Consider the following 19,316-nt stretch of genomic DNA (forward strand, 5'->3'; position numbering starts at 1 on the left):
CATGACTTCTTCAATAAGGAATAATAAATACTAATTTCTCTCTCTCCCCCCCCCCACTCTCTCTGTCCCCTCTCTCCTACTAGAAATACCATTAGCCAGTTTACGAGGGGAGCAAGGCCCCCGTGGAGAGCCCGGCCCAAGAGGACCCCCGGGGCCCCCCGGCTTACCAGGTCATGGGATACCTGGAACCAAAGGAAAACCAGGGCCACAGGGATACCCAGGAATTGGAAAACCAGGTATGCCTGGGATGCCAGGAAAGCCAGGAGCCATGGGAATGCCAGGGGCAAAAGGTGACATTGGACCCAAAGGGGAGATCGGGCCTATGGGGATCCCAGGGCCGCAAGGACCTCCAGGGCCTCACGGACTTCCTGGCATTGGAAAACCAGGTGGGCCAGGGCTACCGGGGCAGCCAGGTGCAAAGGGAGAGCGAGGACCCAAAGGTCCCCCGGGACCTCCAGGCCTTCAGGGTCCGAAAGGAGAGAAGGGCTTCGGGATGCCAGGTCTGCCAGGCCTAAAGGGTCCTCCAGGGATGCATGGCCCCCCTGGCCCTGTTGGACTTCCCGGGGTGGGTAAACCAGGAGTGACAGGCTTCCCTGGGCCCCAAGGCCCCCTGGGAAAGCCAGGTCCTCCAGGGGAACCTGGGCCCCAAGGCCCTGTTGGGGTCCCAGGAGTTCAAGGGCCTCCTGGGATGCCTGGAGTTGGAAAGCCAGGCCAGGATGGGATCCCTGGCCAGCCAGGATTTCCAGGTGGCAAAGGGGAGCAAGGACTGCCAGGGCTGCCAGGACCTCCAGGCCTTCCAGGGATTGGGAAACCGGGCTTCCCAGGACCCAAGGGTGACAAGGGCATAGGGGGTCTTCCTGGGGCTCTAGGACCAAGAGGGGAGAAAGGACCAGTCGGTGCCCCTGGAATGGGGGGCCCCCCAGGAGAGCCAGGCCTGCCTGGGATCCCAGGTCCTATGGGTCCTCCAGGTGCTATTGGTTTTCCCGGACCCAAGGGAGAAGGTGGCATTGTAGGGCCACAGGGGCCACCAGGTCCCAAGGGTGAGCCAGGGCTTCAAGGCTTCCCAGGAAAGCCAGGTTTCCTTGGTGAAGTAGGGCCCCCTGGCATGAGGGGCTTGCCAGGTCCCATAGGGCCCAAGGGGGAAGCTGGGCACAAAGGGTTACCAGGGGTCCCTGGGGCTCCAGGGTTGCTTGGACCAAAGGGAGAACCAGGAATCCCAGGGGATCAGGGTCTACAGGGCCCTCCAGGCATCCCAGGGATCGCAGGCCCCAGTGGGCCCATTGGACCACCTGGAATGCCAGGCCCAAAAGGGGAACCAGGCATCCCAGGGCCCCCTGGGTTCCCTGGAGTAGGGAAGCCTGGAGTAGCAGGACTTCATGGGCCCCCAGGGAAGCCTGGTGCCCTTGGTCCTCAAGGCCAGCCGGGCCTTCCAGGGCCCCCAGGCCCTCCAGGGCCCCCAGGGGCCCCAGCTGTGATGCCCCCGACACCACCACCCCATGGAGAGTATCTGCCAGATATGGGGCTGGGAATCGATGGAGTGAAACCCCCCCATGCCTATGGGGCTAAGAAAGGCAAGAACGGAGGGCCAGCCTACGAGATGCCTGCCTTCACAGCTGAGCTGACTGCGCCTTTCCCACCTGTGGGGGCCCCAGTGAAGTTTGACAAACTGCTCTATAACGGCAGACAGAACTACAACCCACAAACGGGCATCTTCACCTGCGAGGTCCCTGGGGTCTACTACTTTGCATACCATGTTCACTGCAAGGGGGGCAATGTGTGGGTTGCTCTGTTCAAGAACAACGAGCCCATGATGTACACGTACGATGAGTACAAAAAGGGCTTTCTGGACCAGGCATCTGGGAGTGCGGTGCTGCTGCTCAGGCCCGGAGACCGAGTGTTCCTCCAACTGCCCTCAGAACAGGCTGCAGGACTGTATGCGGGGCAGTACGTCCATTCCTCCTTTTCAGGATATTTATTATATCCCATGTAAAAAAAAAGAAAAGAAAGAGAGATTTAATAGAAGAAAAGAAAATGACGCACCGAAAAGATCCAAATGAAAAACATAATTGCTTCAAAACATTTATATAGTTGGAAAGTCATATTTAAGTGAAAATCTGAACCATCATGTACAAATAAAAACTAAGATGCATGTTAAATGCTCTGCATAGCAGCCTATAATTAAAAATGATGGGATAGATTTATGTATCAAGTACTGACACTTGTGTTGTACCCACTGGAATCATATTAGCTGTTGTATTGTTATATGCTTCCATGATAACCTGCTTATTCAGATCAGTCAAAATATTTCAGTATGAAAGATCATAGCTAATGAAAAGTCACTTGCTCACATTGTTTAAAGATTTATAAATATGGCTTAAAGAAATGTTAATGATAACAAGTATATATACCGTATTTACTTGCATAATTTCCTCTGTATATGGGAGGGTGTTTTGTCAGGGAAGGTGGGGAAGCAGTTCTGCTGTGTTATAGTCCCGATGGGAAGGAGTCAGGGGGAGCAGTAGGGTGTTAGTCCAAGGGCTATTTCCTGCCTGTCAGAGACCAGGTCTTTTATCAACATGAGTCCTACTCAGAATTGTGTTATCTCGTGTCTCTAAAAGAACAAATGAGCCAATTGCCTGCTGTGTTATTTACTCAGCAAACCCTGTGTGCTTCGCACTGGATGAGCCATTTGGGGGATATAAGACAGGAGCTAAAAAACCAGGTGGGAGACAGGAGCAGGAATTAATTCACTTATTTCTCGAGGATCCTTTTTGTTTCATTTTCTGTAATTTTTTTTTCTTCCCACCATGTAACTTCCACAATGACCCAATTAATATAAAACATGTGGAAGTCACAAGGAAAAAATAATTTTCCAGTATTGTGGAATGTTCATTATTAATAGCAATTTTTAATTGCGTTTACATGCATATAAAAATCCGCCTCCTTTGCCTACCATACAAATGACTACAATGAGGTTTCGCTCTTGAAGGGGTGATCAGTATTTTTCAGTAGCTACTGAATTTTGAAGAAATTTCCTGGTACAGGATATATGCAAGTTGGCATATCGTCTGAGGTTCCAAAGCCAGTTTTCAAAATCCAAGCCATCTTTTATTTGAGAAGAAAAAAAGTTTCAGAGTTTCAGAATTATATAGGAAAGTAGTTTTTTTGGGAAAAAAAAAAAGAGAAAAAAGAAAAAACGATTTCTGAAGTTTTAAATTTAGAAATGGGATATACTACTTCCTAGTGTAGGTACTAAAATTGTAGGAAAAGAACTCTTTCTTTAGAAGCAACCTGTGGAAGAGCTATCTGAAATGTCAGAGGGCAGTAAGAGCCCGTACTTCGGGCACCTCATACTCAGTGCAAGGCAAGAGTCAATATAGGTTTAAAGAGAAAAATAAGTATCCTTCCAGGTTTTCACTTAGGTACATACTAACTGCTGCGGGCATTCAAATCTGGTCTCAAAACGTGGGCAAACTATTTCAGTCAGCTATGAGTCTGCTGCTGATACTATAAAGCCACTGTGGGAAATAATGTGGGGCTATGGTAGTAGAATGTTCTGTTCCTCAAAATTAAGAGTAAGAAATTGAGGGGAAAGGTACAGGTGGAAAAATACACAAATAAATACGGTATAAACACACATGGAAATGTGTCTATGTCAAATCTGAATCATTTTAACCATCAAGAAAATTCTCCTCAGCCTAATAGGTGTCTTTCCCCTATATGGTATACGAGCACCTTTTCTTCTCGATTTCTTAAGAGAAATGAATTCATTACCAGGGCACTGCTAATTCTATGACAAACTTTTCCCATCAAAAGATTTCTGACCCAAACTTCATTTTCCGACCCAAACTTCATTTTCAAAGCAGACAGCATCTATATGGTCAAACATCCTTCAGGTTGGTCTTGAGGATGCTGGTTTTGGACTGATGACTATGGAGGCAACAGGGATCCATTAGGCTCCTTCTGTTGAATAGCTGCATTGAAATGGCTTGGAAGCAAGTCAGATCAGCTGATCCATAAATCCGTATTTATCTGTACATGTATGGGCTTTTTATTTCCACCAGGTATGAAAGACAGTACCTCTTTAGTTAAGACCAAATTTCACTTTTAAAAATACCTTCCAACTTATTTATTGGTTGTTACTCAATTGCCTAAATATAAATATATATATATATATATAATGTGCGTGAGTGTGTATATTATCAGGCATATGCTTCTAACTTTTAGATAGGGAAGGAGCAAAATCTATGCCAGATACTGTGTATTCTACAATGGTGCTAATCTCAGAGCTAAATGAATTACTCCATATAATTTAAAAAAAGAATTTTAAATAATTATCTATGTGTCTGTTTCCCTTTTAAGTGTTGCACATCATGTTAACACATTAGTGTAAAAACAGATGAAACAACCACATGCTCAAAAGTCTAGGGATAGTGTTATAATCCCTATTTAATTCAAAATCAACTAGAACTTTTCCATGTGAAATGGACCAAACTGGCATTATGTTATTTAAACACAGAGTTTTAATGCAGTATGACATCCCACAGAGGAAAAGAATGTCTATAGTGGGTGACTGTTCTCAAATATTTTATAGAAAACCATGAAAGGTGCTCTATAAAAAACTGGTGACTTTTTTTTTTTTTTGAGTTTCCATGATAGATTTGAGACTTGTCAATAGCAAATCATTTTTGTATTTAAATTTTTGTACTGATTTGAAAAAAAGACTTATTAAATATCTTTAAAAGTATGTTTCTCATCTTATTCATATCACTCAACTGACACTGAACCTCATACTTTTTCTATCCCCTGGTATACTAAGGAGCTCTGAAACAGAGACCGACAATAATCACAGCTTAAACAGGACAATTATTTCTCTTTGACATAATAGTTCCAAGCATCAGCAGTCCAGGGCTCATGTGGTAGTTCTAGTGAGAGCCCCAGGTTCCTTCTATCTAGCTGCTTTTCCATCCCAAAGGTGTTGCCCTCATCCCCAAAGTCCAGGACAGCTAACCATCACAGCTATATTCCACAGTGGGAAGGTGAAAAAAATCAGGAAGGGGAGGGCAGGCTCCCTAATTAAAGAATTCAAGCCAGTAGTTGCTTACATTACATCCTCCCACATCGTATTGCTCTGAATTTAGTCACACTGCCCAAAGCTACCAGGAGAGTGAGGGAAATTGAATATTTATTCAGGGTAACAACATGCCCGGCTGAAAATTAGGATTCTCTTGACATGGAAGAAGGGAAGATACTAGGGGACAAACAGCTGCTTCATCTATCACACTATCACATCCATCATAAAAGAAAAACACTGCCACAAACCTCTCTTCCTCCACAAGAAACCAATCTTCAAATACTCTATACTATTTAGTTTGCCACGCTAGTGCCAAATTCCCTGAGGGGAGATAGTGGTGAATAGAGCTATAGAACAGAGGCAGACTTGCTTCAAGAACCTAAAGGTTTTAAAAAGCATCACTGACAAGGAAAGAATCCCGATGGGACGACTCATCAAGCTTAAAACGATCATAACTTATGTCTAGGATATTACAAAAGAATTATTCGAACCATTCCATAAGCAAGTGTCACCAGCCTGTGGCTGATTTACTCACTTGCTTAAACCATCAATCTGGAAGCTCAAGACCACAGCTTCCACTCCCATTTAGACCAGTTAGTTCTTTTTCATTCCACAGCTAAAGACTTCCATAATATGGACCAATCATCTTGTATGCACACGGTATTGGTCACAAAAGAAAACAGAAGAATGGATACAGGAGACACAGGCAGCAAGAATAAATCGTTGGAATTCAGAGTGCTAGACAAGCAGGGCAAGTCCATCATCACAATGAGTCTGAGGCATTCCTTTATGTTAAAACAAAACACAAAATAGCACCTACTTTGTATTCAATACTACTAGATAATGTGAAGGATACAAAAGCCACAGAAAATAGGACCCTTCTCCTTTTAAAAATAAATCATCATCTGTTTGGAGGAAATTGAGATTTTTGTCAAACAAGAAGTTAATTTCCAGGTCATTGTGAGGTAGTGTAGTGCTGACTGGATGCACACTAGACTGGACGCACGCTAGATTCAGAAAGTGAAAGACCATTCCATGCTGCTCCTTTGCTGGGAATGCTCTGACATGTCTCCTGCATAGTTCCTCCTCACCCCTCAAAACACAGCTCAAGCATCACCTCCTCTTCCCTACTGCTCGGTGTCAGTCACCTTCTCCCGTGTGATCACCCTGCCTTGTACAGAAGGCCTTGTAACTGACCTGTTTCTGTCTCCCATATCTGAAAGGGCTTAAGGTTCTTAAGAACAGGCACCTTCTTTTATCTTTCATTCACAGCCATCAGAGTGCTAGTCCAGTACCAAGTTGGAAGGAAGAATGAAAGATGAATCTCTTAAAGCTGCTGTGGGAGGCAATGCTTAAAGCTGATATGAGCTACAACTGAATCCAGCCCTGGGATTCCAAGATTCCATAGAAGATTATATATTCCAAGATTATTGAGAAGTTCCATTGGGATGAAACTGAGCAACAGACAGCTTTTTGGAGATGATTTTTAAAGAAATCAACTTTAATGGAATGGAATCTGAATAGCAAAGGACATCCCAAGAGGAATGGGCTCTCCTCCTCGAATAGACAGAAGGAAATTGGTGTTTTTTTAAAAATTTAAATTCAATTAGCCAACATATAGTACATCATTAGTTTCAGATGTAGAGAGAAAACTGGTATTTTGAGAGAGAGTGTGTGTGTGTGTGTTTTCTGGGACACGTGGGGGACAAGACCAGCTGGGATAATAGAAATGGCATGACTAGATCAGAGAATCTACTCAAGGACTAGTAAAGGAAACTAAGGTAATAACTGAAGAAGAGTCAAATGACATAGGGCTTTACATATAAGGAAGAGGTATTTATAGTTTATCTAATATGCAATAAGAAGACATTATAGGTCCTTAAGTGAGAAAGTGGTATGAAAGTAAGTATTTTAGAAAAGTTACTTTGACGATTCTATGAAGAAGGCGAATTACAAGTAGTAAAACCAATGAGGAAATCAGAATAGCTTTAACCCAGAAATGGAATGATGGGTTGATGGCAAACAGTCCTAAAAAGTCTCATGAGTAAAGGTCGTCAGGGTTTAAGGGCTGCAAAACAATGGAGCTATTTCAGGGGCAAAGAAATGGAATAAAGAAGAATGGAAAACTAAGGAGATGGGTTGAAAGACTGAACTGACCTGAGGGCCAATCTCAAGATAGTCTTATGAGGGAGAAGGAAGCTTAGCCCAAAGGTGGTTTCTTCTCATTGATACACCCAGAAGACCAGGATGACGTCCCCGGCCAAAAACTGGTGATCCACTAGCAGGCAAGGAAATGAGAAGACACTCAGTTTATTTACAGACTTATGAGACTAACTTGCTAGTGGGAGGAAGATGCCTGTGCTCCAGAAGTGCATTTGGCAGGGAGATGAAAGGTGGATCTTGGGAAGAGACATGGTGTCTAACATAAGGGAGAAAAAGGCCAACCTGAAATTAGTAGCACCATTTGCAGACAAAAAATCATTAAATTGTTTTAAAATATCCTCCTTTACGTACTGCAAGAATTTAACAAATCCTCCATAATAGATATAGCAAAGACAGATATCCTAATCCATATGGAATACAATGAATACTAAGTATACAGGGCTAACAAAGAATGCAAATCAATCATGTTTTACTCTATTTCAGAAAAGCTTTCTCCTTAATGGTCTTTGTAACTCTAAAAATACAAATGTTCATGTTATTCCCTATCATGAAGAACAAAATATCTATGGAGTAAGACTTAAGGTTATTTTTCTTTTAGCAGAGAGTTACATAGAATATTTGATGCTTTCTTCCATTTTCAAAAACAGTATTTGTATCAGGATAAATTTTATCTTCAAGTAAGTTACTTTTTATGATACCAAATAACTCTTAATGATTTTTATTAGCAGAAAAAGGTTTTTTTTTTTTTTTTTTTTTTTTGCTAATTCCTGGAGATAAGTGTAATGGAATTTAAATAAAAAAGTGGAGCACATCATTCCATTTTACCAGTGTATTCAGAAGTTTCTCATCTGTGTTAGGGAAACACAAAACCATCTAATCAAATTTTCCTTTAAGGCATCCAGAACCCTTCCAGAGATTTTTTTCTTCTTTACTATCTTACTGCAAGTAAAAATAGATTTTTATTAGAATCAAAAGCACTTCTAAATTAAAGTTTATGAACCCTGTGGAGCCTTACATTTCACATGCCCTGTTAAAATCACCAAGACCTAAAAGTTAATTTTGTGATGATCATGGCCAAGTCACTTTTCATCTAACAAGTGAGTGGCTGGCAGCAACGTTCACATCTGCTCTTTATTCATGGGATGAGAGACACAATGGGGGGAAAACTGATGGTATGTTTACTTTAGTCTCCAATGGTCTACTAGTAATAATAGTTGCCCTTCCCCCATCAAAAGTGAAGCTCTCCATGTCATTCGCTCTCCCAAACTGGAGTCATCAATATAGAACATGTTAGGAAAGGGCTCTGGGGTCAGACTTCAGAACAAATCTCAACTCTTCTATTTAACAGCTGGTCACCTTAAAATAAATTATTTAACCTCTCTAAATTTCAGCTTTTGTGCCTATAAAATAGTAAGTAATAATAGTAACTATTTTCTACAGTAGTTGGAAGAGTGGATGTAGTAGTAGGGTGTGCAACAGAGGGGTAACAATTGCTACTATTGACAGAGTTCCAATCATGTACCAGAAACCACTTTAAGTATTTTTATGTATTAACTTACTTACTCCTCGTAGTAACTCTATTATTAGCTTCATTTTATAGCTAAAGAAACTGTGCCATACTAACTTGTCCCAGATCTAATAAATGGCAATGCCAGGATTATAACCCAAGCATCTGGCTTCATAGTCCACAATCTGAGCTATTAAACCATATTGACTCAAGGCAGAGGATAAAAGTTCTCAGCTGTCTAAGCAACTACCACTGGAGGGCTCAGGATCATAGCTTGCCTCAAAAGAGAAAGAGAAAGAGAAGCAAGTTATCAGTTATTTCTTAGTTATTGTCATTACCAGAGACAAGAGAAACAGCCAGCTACCAGAAGGCTATAGTGACAGATTCTGGTAGATGTGTCTCTCAGATGAGAGCAGATACATGTGTCTTTAAAAACTAAAGGGATGAGGGGATCCCTGGGTGGCTCAGCGGTTTAGCGCCTGCCTTTGGCCCAGGGCGCGATCCTGGAGTCCTGGGCTCCCGGCATGGAGCCTGCTTCTCCCTCCTCCTGTGTCTCTGCCTCTCTCTCTCTCTCTATCATAAATAAATAAATAAATCTTAAAAAAAAAAAAAAAAAAACTAAAGGGACGGGCAGCCCGGGTGGCTCAGGGGTTTAGCGCCCCCTTCAGCCCAGGGCCTGGTCCTGGAGACCAGGGGTCGAGTCCCACATCGGGCTCCCTGCATGGAGCCGGCTTCTCCCTCTGCCTGTATCTCTGCCTCTCTCTCTCTCTCTCACATAAATAAATAAATCTAAAACAAACAAACAAACAAACAAAACCGAAAGGGACCATCTTACACCCATTAGGATAGCTACTATTGAAAAATTTAAAAAGCAAACAAAAAATGTTAGTGAGGATGTGAAAAAATTGGAATCCCTCTGCACCGCTGGTGAGAATGTAAAATTGGGCAACCACTATGGAAAACAGTATGTGGTTCCTCAAAAAATAAAAAGTAAAATCACCATATGATCTTGCATTTCCATTCTGGGCATACACTCAAAAGAACTAGAAACAATTCAAACAAATGTTTGTCCATCTATGTTTAAACCAACATTATTCTCAATATCTAAAAGGTAGAAGCAACCCAAATGTCCACCGATGGATGAATGAATACACAAAATGTGGCATATCCATGCAGTTGACTGTTATTCAGGGGCACCAGGGTGGCTCAGTTGGCTCAGCTCAGGTCATGATCTCCGGGTCCTGGGATGAGCCCCACAATGGACTCCCTAATCAGTGGAGAGTCTGCTTCTTCCTCTCCGTCTCCCTGCTTGTGTGTTGTCTCTCAAATAAATAATAAAATCTTAAAAAAAAATTACTCTTATTCAGTCTTAAAGAAAAAAAGGAAATTGTGACACATACTGCAAGATGAATTAACCTAGAGGGCAGAGGGCATATTAAGAGAAATAAGCCAAGTACAAAAGGACAAATATTGTATAATTCACTTATATAAGGTGCCTATCATAGTTATAGCCAGAAAGTAGAAGGTTGGTTGCCAGGAGCTGGAAGAAGGTGGTAGAGTGAAGTTACTGCTTAATGGATAGAGATTCAATTTTGCAAGATAAAAAGAGTTCTGGTCCTCAGTGGTGGGGATAGCTGTATAAAAATGTGAATGCATTTAATGCCACTAAATGGTATACTTTAAAAACTGCGAAGATAGTAAAAGATCATGTGAAGTGCATTTTACCACAATTTCTAAAAGTAATTAAAGAAAAAAAAGCTAGAAGGAAAACCACCCATTAACAGGAATAGCTCATGATACAGAAGAGAATTGGAAATGATCTCCAGCAGCCTCCCTTACCTCCCAAGTTTACCATAGTGCTCACCAAGTGGGTGAGGAGTCTAAGCATGTTAGTCCAGAAACTGCAAGTTCCAGCCACTGCCAGGAAAGCTCTGCAGACCGCTATGGAGACTGCCACTTAACTGCACCTTCTCCACTTCAGTGAATACTACCTTCTAGGGAATTAAGACCTAGCTGCTAGACAGTCCACCTTCATCCACTGGCCCCAAAGTGCAAACTAGAATTAAGTTTCCTTTCTTCTTCAAGATAAGCATGCATGACAATTTTATGGTTCCAAAGGTATAGATACGGTTTTACTTCCTAAAAATGAGGGAATCTTTATAGAATCCATACATACTCAAGATATGAAACAAAATTAAGTTTTACTTCAGTCACCTGACCTCACCCAGCCTATGAGAAGAGTCAATTTGCTGCCACTCAAGGCAGATACCTAACCTGGGTTGGAAGGGAAGAGAGAATGGTTGTAGTAACTTACAGCTCCCCAAGGAACAAGATCTCTCCTCACAGGCGAAGGAGAAACAGCAGCTCCACTAGCAGGTTTTTCCTACTATGAATCCAGTGGGTCAGGAATTTTGTAGAGGACATAGTGGGGATGGTTTCTCTCTGCTCTGTGATGTCTAGGACATCACAGGACTAGGACTACAACTGAAGGCAAATCAACAACTGGGGCCTGGGGTCACTAGGAGGTATCTTCATTTACAGGTCTGGTTGTTGATGCGGGTTGTTGGCAGAGACCTCAGCTGAGCTATAGGCAGGAATACCTATATATGTTATTTCTATGTTGTTTCTCTGTGCAGGCTCCTTTGGGCTTTCTTATAGCATGACATCTGGGTTCCACATGAACATCCCAAGGTAGGAATGTCAAGGTCTCACTGCAAGGAAAGTATGCCAGATGGGAAATAGTGATGGCTATCTCTGGTTAATACAATGTGCCATATATCCACCTGGTTGCTCTGTGTCTTGTCTGTGGTAGATACTCTCTGGTAGACCTAGACATGAGACACAAAAATCTACAGACTTTTGCCCACTCCCTTGGGTCCCTCCTCATGCCTCTTCCCAGGTATCTTTGCTATTGAACTTCAAATACCACATCTTACAGGCCTTGACCCACTATCCTTATCTCAGACACCTTCTCTTTCCATACAAAGGAGATGGTTAAATATACACCTCGAAGCTCTGCCACTGTCCTTGCCACTGTGGTAGAACAGTAGCAGTCCATTTTCAGTTCTATCAATATACCAAGCTTGAACCAGTCTTTAGTATTTTTCTCTATCATCAGCTGGTCACAGGGACACCCCATGAGGCCACAGGTGTGAGGTGAGGAATACAACAGAGACCTGGGTCAACTTTCTTTATAACTTCTGGGCCTGCTTAGATGTGATCTCATGTAAAACCATTTCTAGTGTTCAGTAACTGTTGATGTGTGCACCCAACCTTACCAAACCCAGATCCTGAAGGGCAGTTCATATAATCATTTGACATTCCATTGTCAAATGCTCAGTTTCTACTAGAGCTCAGTATCATGCTAGTAATTGCTTTTTTAATGGTTGAGCTGTGGAAGGCATGGCCTTACTCTAGAACCCTCAGAGTTTGTGCTGTGATTCCCCATTAGGTCCAGTCAGATTCCCCACAGCATCACCTGGCCCCTGGCACCTTGGGATTTGCCACATCATTATGAAGTGAGTGGAAAAGAAGCTTGTATCATAGCCTACAACTGCTGGGCCCTCTTTTCTCAAAACCGGTAGCCTCTTGAGTCACCGGACTCAACTGGCATTTGATAAATGCCCTTTTTATTTTTATTTTAAGATTTTATTTATTCAGAGAGAGAGAGAGAGAGAGGGAGAGACACAGAAAGAGGGAGAAGCAGGCTCCATGCAGGGAGCCTGACGTGGGACTTAATCCTGGGTCTCCAGGATCACACCCTGAGCCACTGGGGCTGCCCAGATAAATGCCCTTTTAAAAGCATTTTTTTTAAAAGATCTATTTATTTATATTAGAGAGAGAAAGCACGTGCTGCCAACTACCTTTGCTATTCTGAAATTCTATCGTTCACTGACTGACACTAGGGCATCTCGTACTGTCATCTCTGGCCTGCATTCACCATTTACCATTGAGCCCATAACTACATTAATTCCTACTCACTACTCAATCTTACTCCTTTAGTAAAAGGATGTTTTCTAGGCTTTCCCAGGGAACAGTCAGCTGGTAGGTCACACAAAATAAACCCATTCTAAGAAACCCACTACTCTGAGATCTCCTGACCCTTTCCTTAATAATCTGCCCAGGCAGCTCTGAATTCTCCTTTACTATAGATTACCAGTGTGTTCAAGCTTCACGTGGACATTCTTACAGGGTGTTAGGACTTATTGAGAAGTTAAATAATCAGCCACTGAAGAGTACCTTCCTATCAATAACCTCTCTCTTACTCAGCCTTACACACTGCGGGTTCAAGACTCTCAAGATCTATTACCTTATGAAATTCTTGGTTTCTGTTGATATGCTAATCTGTGACTTTTCTTGTGAACAGTTTCCTTATGTACTAGAGATTCTATTTTTCACCACTGTGCTGAGGTCTAACCCTGGTTATTGGTGAAGAACCAATGACAGAAGGTTAAGGGCTCAATATCATCTTGTGAGGCAACTAAGATAAAGCCTTGAATGGAGTCTAGGGAGGCCGTTTTCCTCCAGAAAAGGGGCAAAGATCCTTCTCTGTATTCCCAGAAGGCTCAGGAACCCAGAGGTTTAGAGACCTCAAGCACATGTGCCCAAATGTCCTCATCTCAGTCTCAGAGTCTCTCTCCTTCCCCTTTAGGACTTGACATTAGCCAGGAAACATGTCAGTCTGTGCATTCAATCTCTTTATAACTCTAACAATAATAAGAATAATCTAATTCTAATAATCTAAGAATAATCAAATTCTGGGCCGAATTTAAAGTACAGTATAATTTCTGGTTTCAGAAGACAAAGAACTTTCTGAACACTGTCATGGAGAATTTCTGGCTTTCTCAGCATGTTCAGATTGATAAGAACCTATCATTCTGTTTCCCCAAAGCTTTTATAGCAGTCAACAACCACCCAACTCCACAATCTTTGTAATTACAATGGCCCTATATCTTTTAAGTGCTGAAGCTACCGCACACAAGTTTCCTGTTCAACCTGTACTTCATCCTAATCTACCACAGGTAAAGTGACTATGTCTTAGTCATTGAGATGCTACAGTACACCAGAGGGTGTTATTTTATTTTTTTACCACTACCAATCACTTTTGTTGCCATCTGATCAATGAGTAAACAGATTCCAAAACTTTGTCTTGAGGGTCTGCTTTCTAGGGTATTTCAAATTCCAACTATCTTAGCTTAGATTGTTTCCAAAGCAGACCCTAAGGCAGAGTTGGGTGCAGGTAGATTATTTGGGAGGTGATCTCAGGAAGCACAAGTAAGAGTGGAGAAAAGAGTTGGGAAATACAGAGAAGGCCATAAAGTCTCCATCTTGGAACACTTTAAGAAGCTGTGTAAAGTGTATCTCAGAAGTGTCCCATCAAAGGATAGAGAACCTAGAGCAATTATCTACTAATGCCCATTCCCCTTTTGTTGCGAGTTGCCTTCGGGAGCATTAACTTCTTTAAATCTTGGGCTCAGCAAGCTCCCATGGTGTCAGAGAAGCAGATAGGGATATTTAGGGAGGGAAGCGGTCAGCATGACGAAAATGGTCTACCACAGCAGCAAGGAAGCTTAGACATGGACCAAGGGAAAATGGAGCAAAGCATTCACAGTACTGCTTCAGAGTCCTAATGAAAGAGGGAAGTTTGAAAAAAACGACTATGTCTCTGTCCCCAGTTCCTGGCACTGAGCTCCTAAAACCAGAGAAATTTCCTAAGTGATAAGGGCAAAAGAAACATCTTTTGTTCTAATATTTGGTTTTTGACTCTGGTTCCTGACACAGAACTCCTAAATTCCTTGGAATTTCTTTCATGATAGGAGAGTCTTTTTTTTTTTCCTAATAAAGTGTCACTTGGTGGGCTGCTGGTGGCAGCTGGTCACCAGAAAGACCAAATCATAATTCAAAGCCTAGAACCTTCAGCTTCACTCCCCATCTTCCAGGAAAGAGAAAGGAGCTGGAGACTAAGTTAATGATGAGTCATGCCAACATGATGAAGCCTCCATAAATATCCCATAAGTATGGTGTTCAGAGAGCTCCCAGGTTGGTGAACACATACACGTGTCTGGAGGATGGCACACCCAACTCCATGGAGACCCAAGCTCCTGTGCTTGGGACCATTCTGGACCTCATACATATCTTCATCTTTCTGTTCATCTGTATCCATTATATAATAAACTGATAACATAAGTATTTCAGTTCTAGCAAATGACCAAATCCAACAAGGGGGTCATGGAAACCTCTGATTATAACCAGTAGGTCAGAAGCACAGGTGACAAGCACAGGTATTAGAGAGAATAGCTTGATGTGTGAAAAACCCACACATTAGTGTCAGAAGCACGGTGAGTGTGATATTGGTGTGAGAGGAAAGGAGAAATACAGGAGTGTTTTCCTCAGAATATATACAATTTATTTTAAATCTAATGGGTTTAGCACTGCACATTGTTATAACTGAAGAGACTGTGAACTGGAAGTTCATCTTGAATGTAAACACAAAGAGATAAAGGCATAGAAAATAATGAAAAGGCTAATGAAGACACTGAGCAGTGGAGCAGAGCATGAGGTCCTAAAACTGCCCCATAAACACATGATCACTTGGGTGTATGATAGAGCTATTACTGCAGAAAGGAAAGACTGTTTAAACGAATGGTGTTAGGACTACTGCTTATCCAACAGAAAAAGTTAAACTGGATTCAACCCTAACACCACATACATAAATCAAATCTAGATGAACTCATGGTTGTTTCTTTTTTTTTTTTTTTTAAGATTTTATTTCTTTATTCATGAGACACACAGAAAGAGAGAGAAGCAGAGACACAGGCAGAGGGAGAGAAGCAGGCTCCATGCAGGAAGCCCAATGTGGGACTTGATCCCAGGACTCCAGGCTCACACCCTGGGCCGAAGGCAGGCGCTAAACTACTGAGCCACCCAGGGATCCTCTAGATGAACTCATGTTATAAAATAAATTCCAAGGGAACCCTTGGTTTCACATAGATGTGAAAGATGGTGGCATGGGGAAGGGAGAGAGGGTGTTTCAGTGGTTATTTACTGTGGACAAAATCACTACAAAGGTTCACTAGATGAATCAAAAAACACTAGCAGAAAGATATCATGGCAATCTACCAGATTCATTTCTCCTCTGTCATTTTTGACACTAAAATGTCATTTAATGTCAAAGATCCCCTAACTGGCAGTGCATTGGATCTCCAGAACATTCTTGAATTGGTTTCTCAAGTCCCTCCTCAGACTTAGTCAATCAGAACCTCTGGGAGGTTAGTACCCAGGAGTTTGCATTTTTAATAAATCTTTGCAGGAAATTCTACCACAGTCAGAATTGGGAACTACTATCCTAGATAATATTAGGTCTCAGAATTCATTGAGAAAATAGAAGCTACAAGACAGGAATGCCATCAAATCTCATTGTAATGAAGCAGTCCTGCTCCCATCAGATTGTATCTCCCCGTTGGCTCTGGATCTCCAACGGTTCCTCCCTGTGAGAACCTGACCCCTATAATTATCCTCTCTCTTCCTTCACTCTGAGCAGTACACCCTTGTTTGGGGACCACTCTTCTTCCTTGAGTCCATGACATCACAGCTGCCTGGCTCTGCACCTTCCTTCTCTAGCCATTCTCCCCCCGGGCTCTTTGGTCTCTCCTCCTCCACCTGATATCTGAACAGTGGAGGTGCAGTGTCTTAGTCATTTCAGGCTGCCACACACATTACCATAGACTAGACAGCTTCAACAACAAAGAAGCTTATTTTTCACAGTTCAGGCGGCTGGAAGTAAAAATTCATGGTGCCGGCATGGTCAGGTTTTTGGTGAGGGCCCTCTTTCTGATTTAGAGGGAGTCGTCTTCTTGCTGGAGTTGGAAGAGAATGCAAGAATCATCTAGTTTATTCCCTTTCTGAGCAAAGTGAAGCCCAGTAAGGTTAAATGACTTGTCCAAACACGCCAATCAATATACATTGATGAGGTCAAGTTCAAGTACCACCTCCTTTATACAGGCTTCTCCGTGCACCCCACCGGGAAGTGAATGCTTCCTCTTCTAAACTCTCATAATACTCATTTAGATATCAAACACAAAGAGGAAACAGACAAAGATCTGTGTTCACCTGAGCTTCTCCATGGTAGATGACATGATCAAATACTGGGGTATGAAATTTTACGACTAGTTTATAAATTAAGATGCCAATTCACTGATCAACAGAACACTTAGATGTACAACTTAGGTTGGCTAGTCAAAATAATCTGGGGTCAATAAGCTTTCTTCTGTAAAGGACCTTCTGTAAAGGATTTTTGAGTGTCATAAATACATTAGGGACACTGGCTCTGTTGCATTTTTCTTTTCTTTCCTTTTTTTCTTCCTCCCTTTCTGGTCATTGATGTATTTAATCTTGTCATTCTTTAAGCAATGCATTGAAAATGTAAAAACTATCCTCTTCACTAGAACAAAATAGGTCATAGGCTGCATTTGGCTGAGGGGCCTTAGTTTGCTGACTTTTTCTGTCTCCAAAAAGAGAGCTGATTTGGGAAACAAACTTAACAAGTTGTTTAGTAAATAAAGCAATCAGAGTAAAGGAAGTTCAAATTCAGTCAGGCAGTCTATATATTATCAGTGTCTACATGTACTAGGTACTGTTTGTGGTCCTAGGGCCATGGCGGTGAATAGGAGAGACACAATTCTAATCCCCAAGGAGGTGACTGGGAAGTGGGTGCGTGATAAGAAAGGACTAAAGAATTTAAGAGGAGTGACATAATGATTCTGACTACTTGCTTTGTGGTAGCAAGACTGAGGGGGGGGACAGGAGAAAATGCAAGAGAAAGCAGGTTAGAAGCCTATTACAGTGGCTCAGAGGAGAGATGACTACCCCAGACCAAGGTTGTGGTGGTGGAAGTAATGGGAAGGCTGGTTAAATGGTTACATTTGGGATATATTCTGGAGATTGATGCCTCCAAACTTACCAGTGAATCAGATGACAATGCAATCGGGAGGACGGTGCTGCCACTTAACTCAAGTAGAAGAGGCTAGAAGACAAAAGGGGTTGGGATCCAAGGCACAAGAGGAAGACTGATCCTGGGATAAGACCAGGGTCAGTGGGAAATTGAACTCACATGGGAAAGGCAGCAGAACCGTCTGGAAACTTGAGTGTCATTTAAGTTATTCAGTCATTAATTGGACTTCTTAGTGAGTTTTTAAATAGCACCTAATTTAACTCTACTGAAAATGACTTTTCTCTATAAGTGGATTTTCCCCTTATCTTTTAAATCCTGGAAATAAATATTATTAGATACCTTAAAAATTTATGTAACATGCCTATAAATTACAAAGCATAATAATTTAATGCACATCCATGAACTCTCCACTGTACAATGGGACATTTGCCAATAACTTACATTTACCTTTGTTCCTCTTAATCCCATCTGTTGGTTACTCCATACCCTAAATTTTGTGTTTACCACTCTCTTTCCTTAAAATCACTTATGTATTTTGGGGGCTAAATAAATGTGGTTTTCCCTGTATCTGAACTTTATAAAACGGCGACTGAAACTCGGCATTTTAAAACTCAGCATTACGTTTCCAAAAGATATCCACGTCATTACGTGCGTTGATTCATTTCCTATGCTCACTTTTACGACTATATACCATAATGTAGCTGCCCATCTTCTTATAGAAACACATTTCGGTTGTTTCCACTTCTGTGCTAGGACCAGCAGTGCAGCTGTGACTATTGTAGCGTATTCACGAGTTTCCCAAGTGTGGATATTTAGACGTGGAGCTCGCTGGCTCGTAAGGCGCGCAGGTTGACTTCCACAAGGTGTCAAACCGCTTTTCCAAGTGGTTGTCACCAATTTGCACTCGCACCAGTTGAAGGTGAGAGATTTCCTCTCTGGAACTTGGTGAGGTCGGACTCCCGTGATTTCGTCCGTCTACGGCAGCAAGACCGTATCTCGTCGCGGTCTCTGTTTTATACCCAGGTTCGTGGGGGGCAGAACATCATTTCACCTGCTCACCGGTCCTCGTCTCTCTTATCTAAGTCTCCTTCTCGATGGCCTGTCGCTCCCGTCTCTGCCACTTCACGCTGGAGCTGAGACAGGGAGTCCCGTGGGTCCCTTACCTGCAGATAAGCAGCAACGGACTCGCTTCTCCCGCTCCACAAGGCGCGGCGGCCTCGCAGCGGAGGAGGCCGTGAAGGGGTCCACGCCTCGCATCGCTCGGGCCCGCTAGTGTTCCCGGGTCGAGCCCTTCCGAACCAGTCAACGCTCTCTGGACCCACTCCGTGCGCACAGGGCAGCACACAACTCTGCGGCGAAAGCCCAACATTCACGGGCATCCAGTCCTGCGCGCGTCTCCCCGGGGCACACTCACGCTACACGAGTGTGGCGCGGACACGCCGACGACAACACACCCACGTGCTCCGGGCTGCTCCCGCCGCTCCAGGCCTTTCAAACCCAGCAGAGAAAACTCATCTGAGCATCATGTTTCACACTTTCGTCAATAGCTTTTCGCCAAAAAAAAAAAAAAAAAGAAAAGAAAAGAAAACTATACAAAACGTTTTAAAAGAGGTTATTTAAAG

General features: G+C 42.7%; 1 protein-coding gene and 1 long non-coding RNA gene across 8 annotated transcripts in view; one reads left to right on the top strand and one right to left on the bottom strand.

The window, feature by feature from the left end:
• The window catches only part of COL8A1 (collagen type VIII alpha 1 chain), a 531,560-nt gene that overhangs the window by 137,331 nt on the left and 374,913 nt on the right, over window positions 1-19,316 (top strand). For 3 of the 6 annotated variants that reach the window (XM_025416709.1, XM_035710128.1, XM_035710129.2), the window contains exon 4: window positions 84-4,747. The exons of 1 other annotated variant lie outside the window; for it this stretch is intronic. In XM_025416709.1, coding sequence (XP_025272494.1) covers window positions 84-1,990 — 1,907 coding nt within the window. In that variant the 3' untranslated portion in view covers window positions 1,991-4,747. Of the gene's footprint in view, window positions 1-83; window positions 4,748-19,316 lie in introns of those variants that run through there. 2 more of the 6 variants (XM_035710130.1, XM_049105303.1) reach the window with 1 other exon arrangement.
• Window positions 1,655-18,849, bottom strand: LOC125754240 (uncharacterized). 2 transcript variants are annotated; one of them, XR_007407913.1, is made up of 2 exons: window positions 18,386-18,849; window positions 1,655-1,959 (listed from the first exon to the last, which is right to left on the bottom strand). It is a non-coding gene; the product is annotated as an uncharacterized LOC125754240 (long non-coding RNA). The 2 variants fall into 2 exon arrangements; XR_007407914.1 differs by lacking the exon at window positions 18,386-18,849 and adding an exon at window positions 18,142-18,379.

Source organism: Canis lupus, chromosome 33 (genome assembly GCF_003254725.2).
Source record: "Canis lupus dingo isolate Sandy chromosome 33, ASM325472v2, whole genome shotgun sequence".
Taxonomy (NCBI): domain Eukaryota; kingdom Metazoa; phylum Chordata; class Mammalia; order Carnivora; family Canidae; genus Canis; species Canis lupus.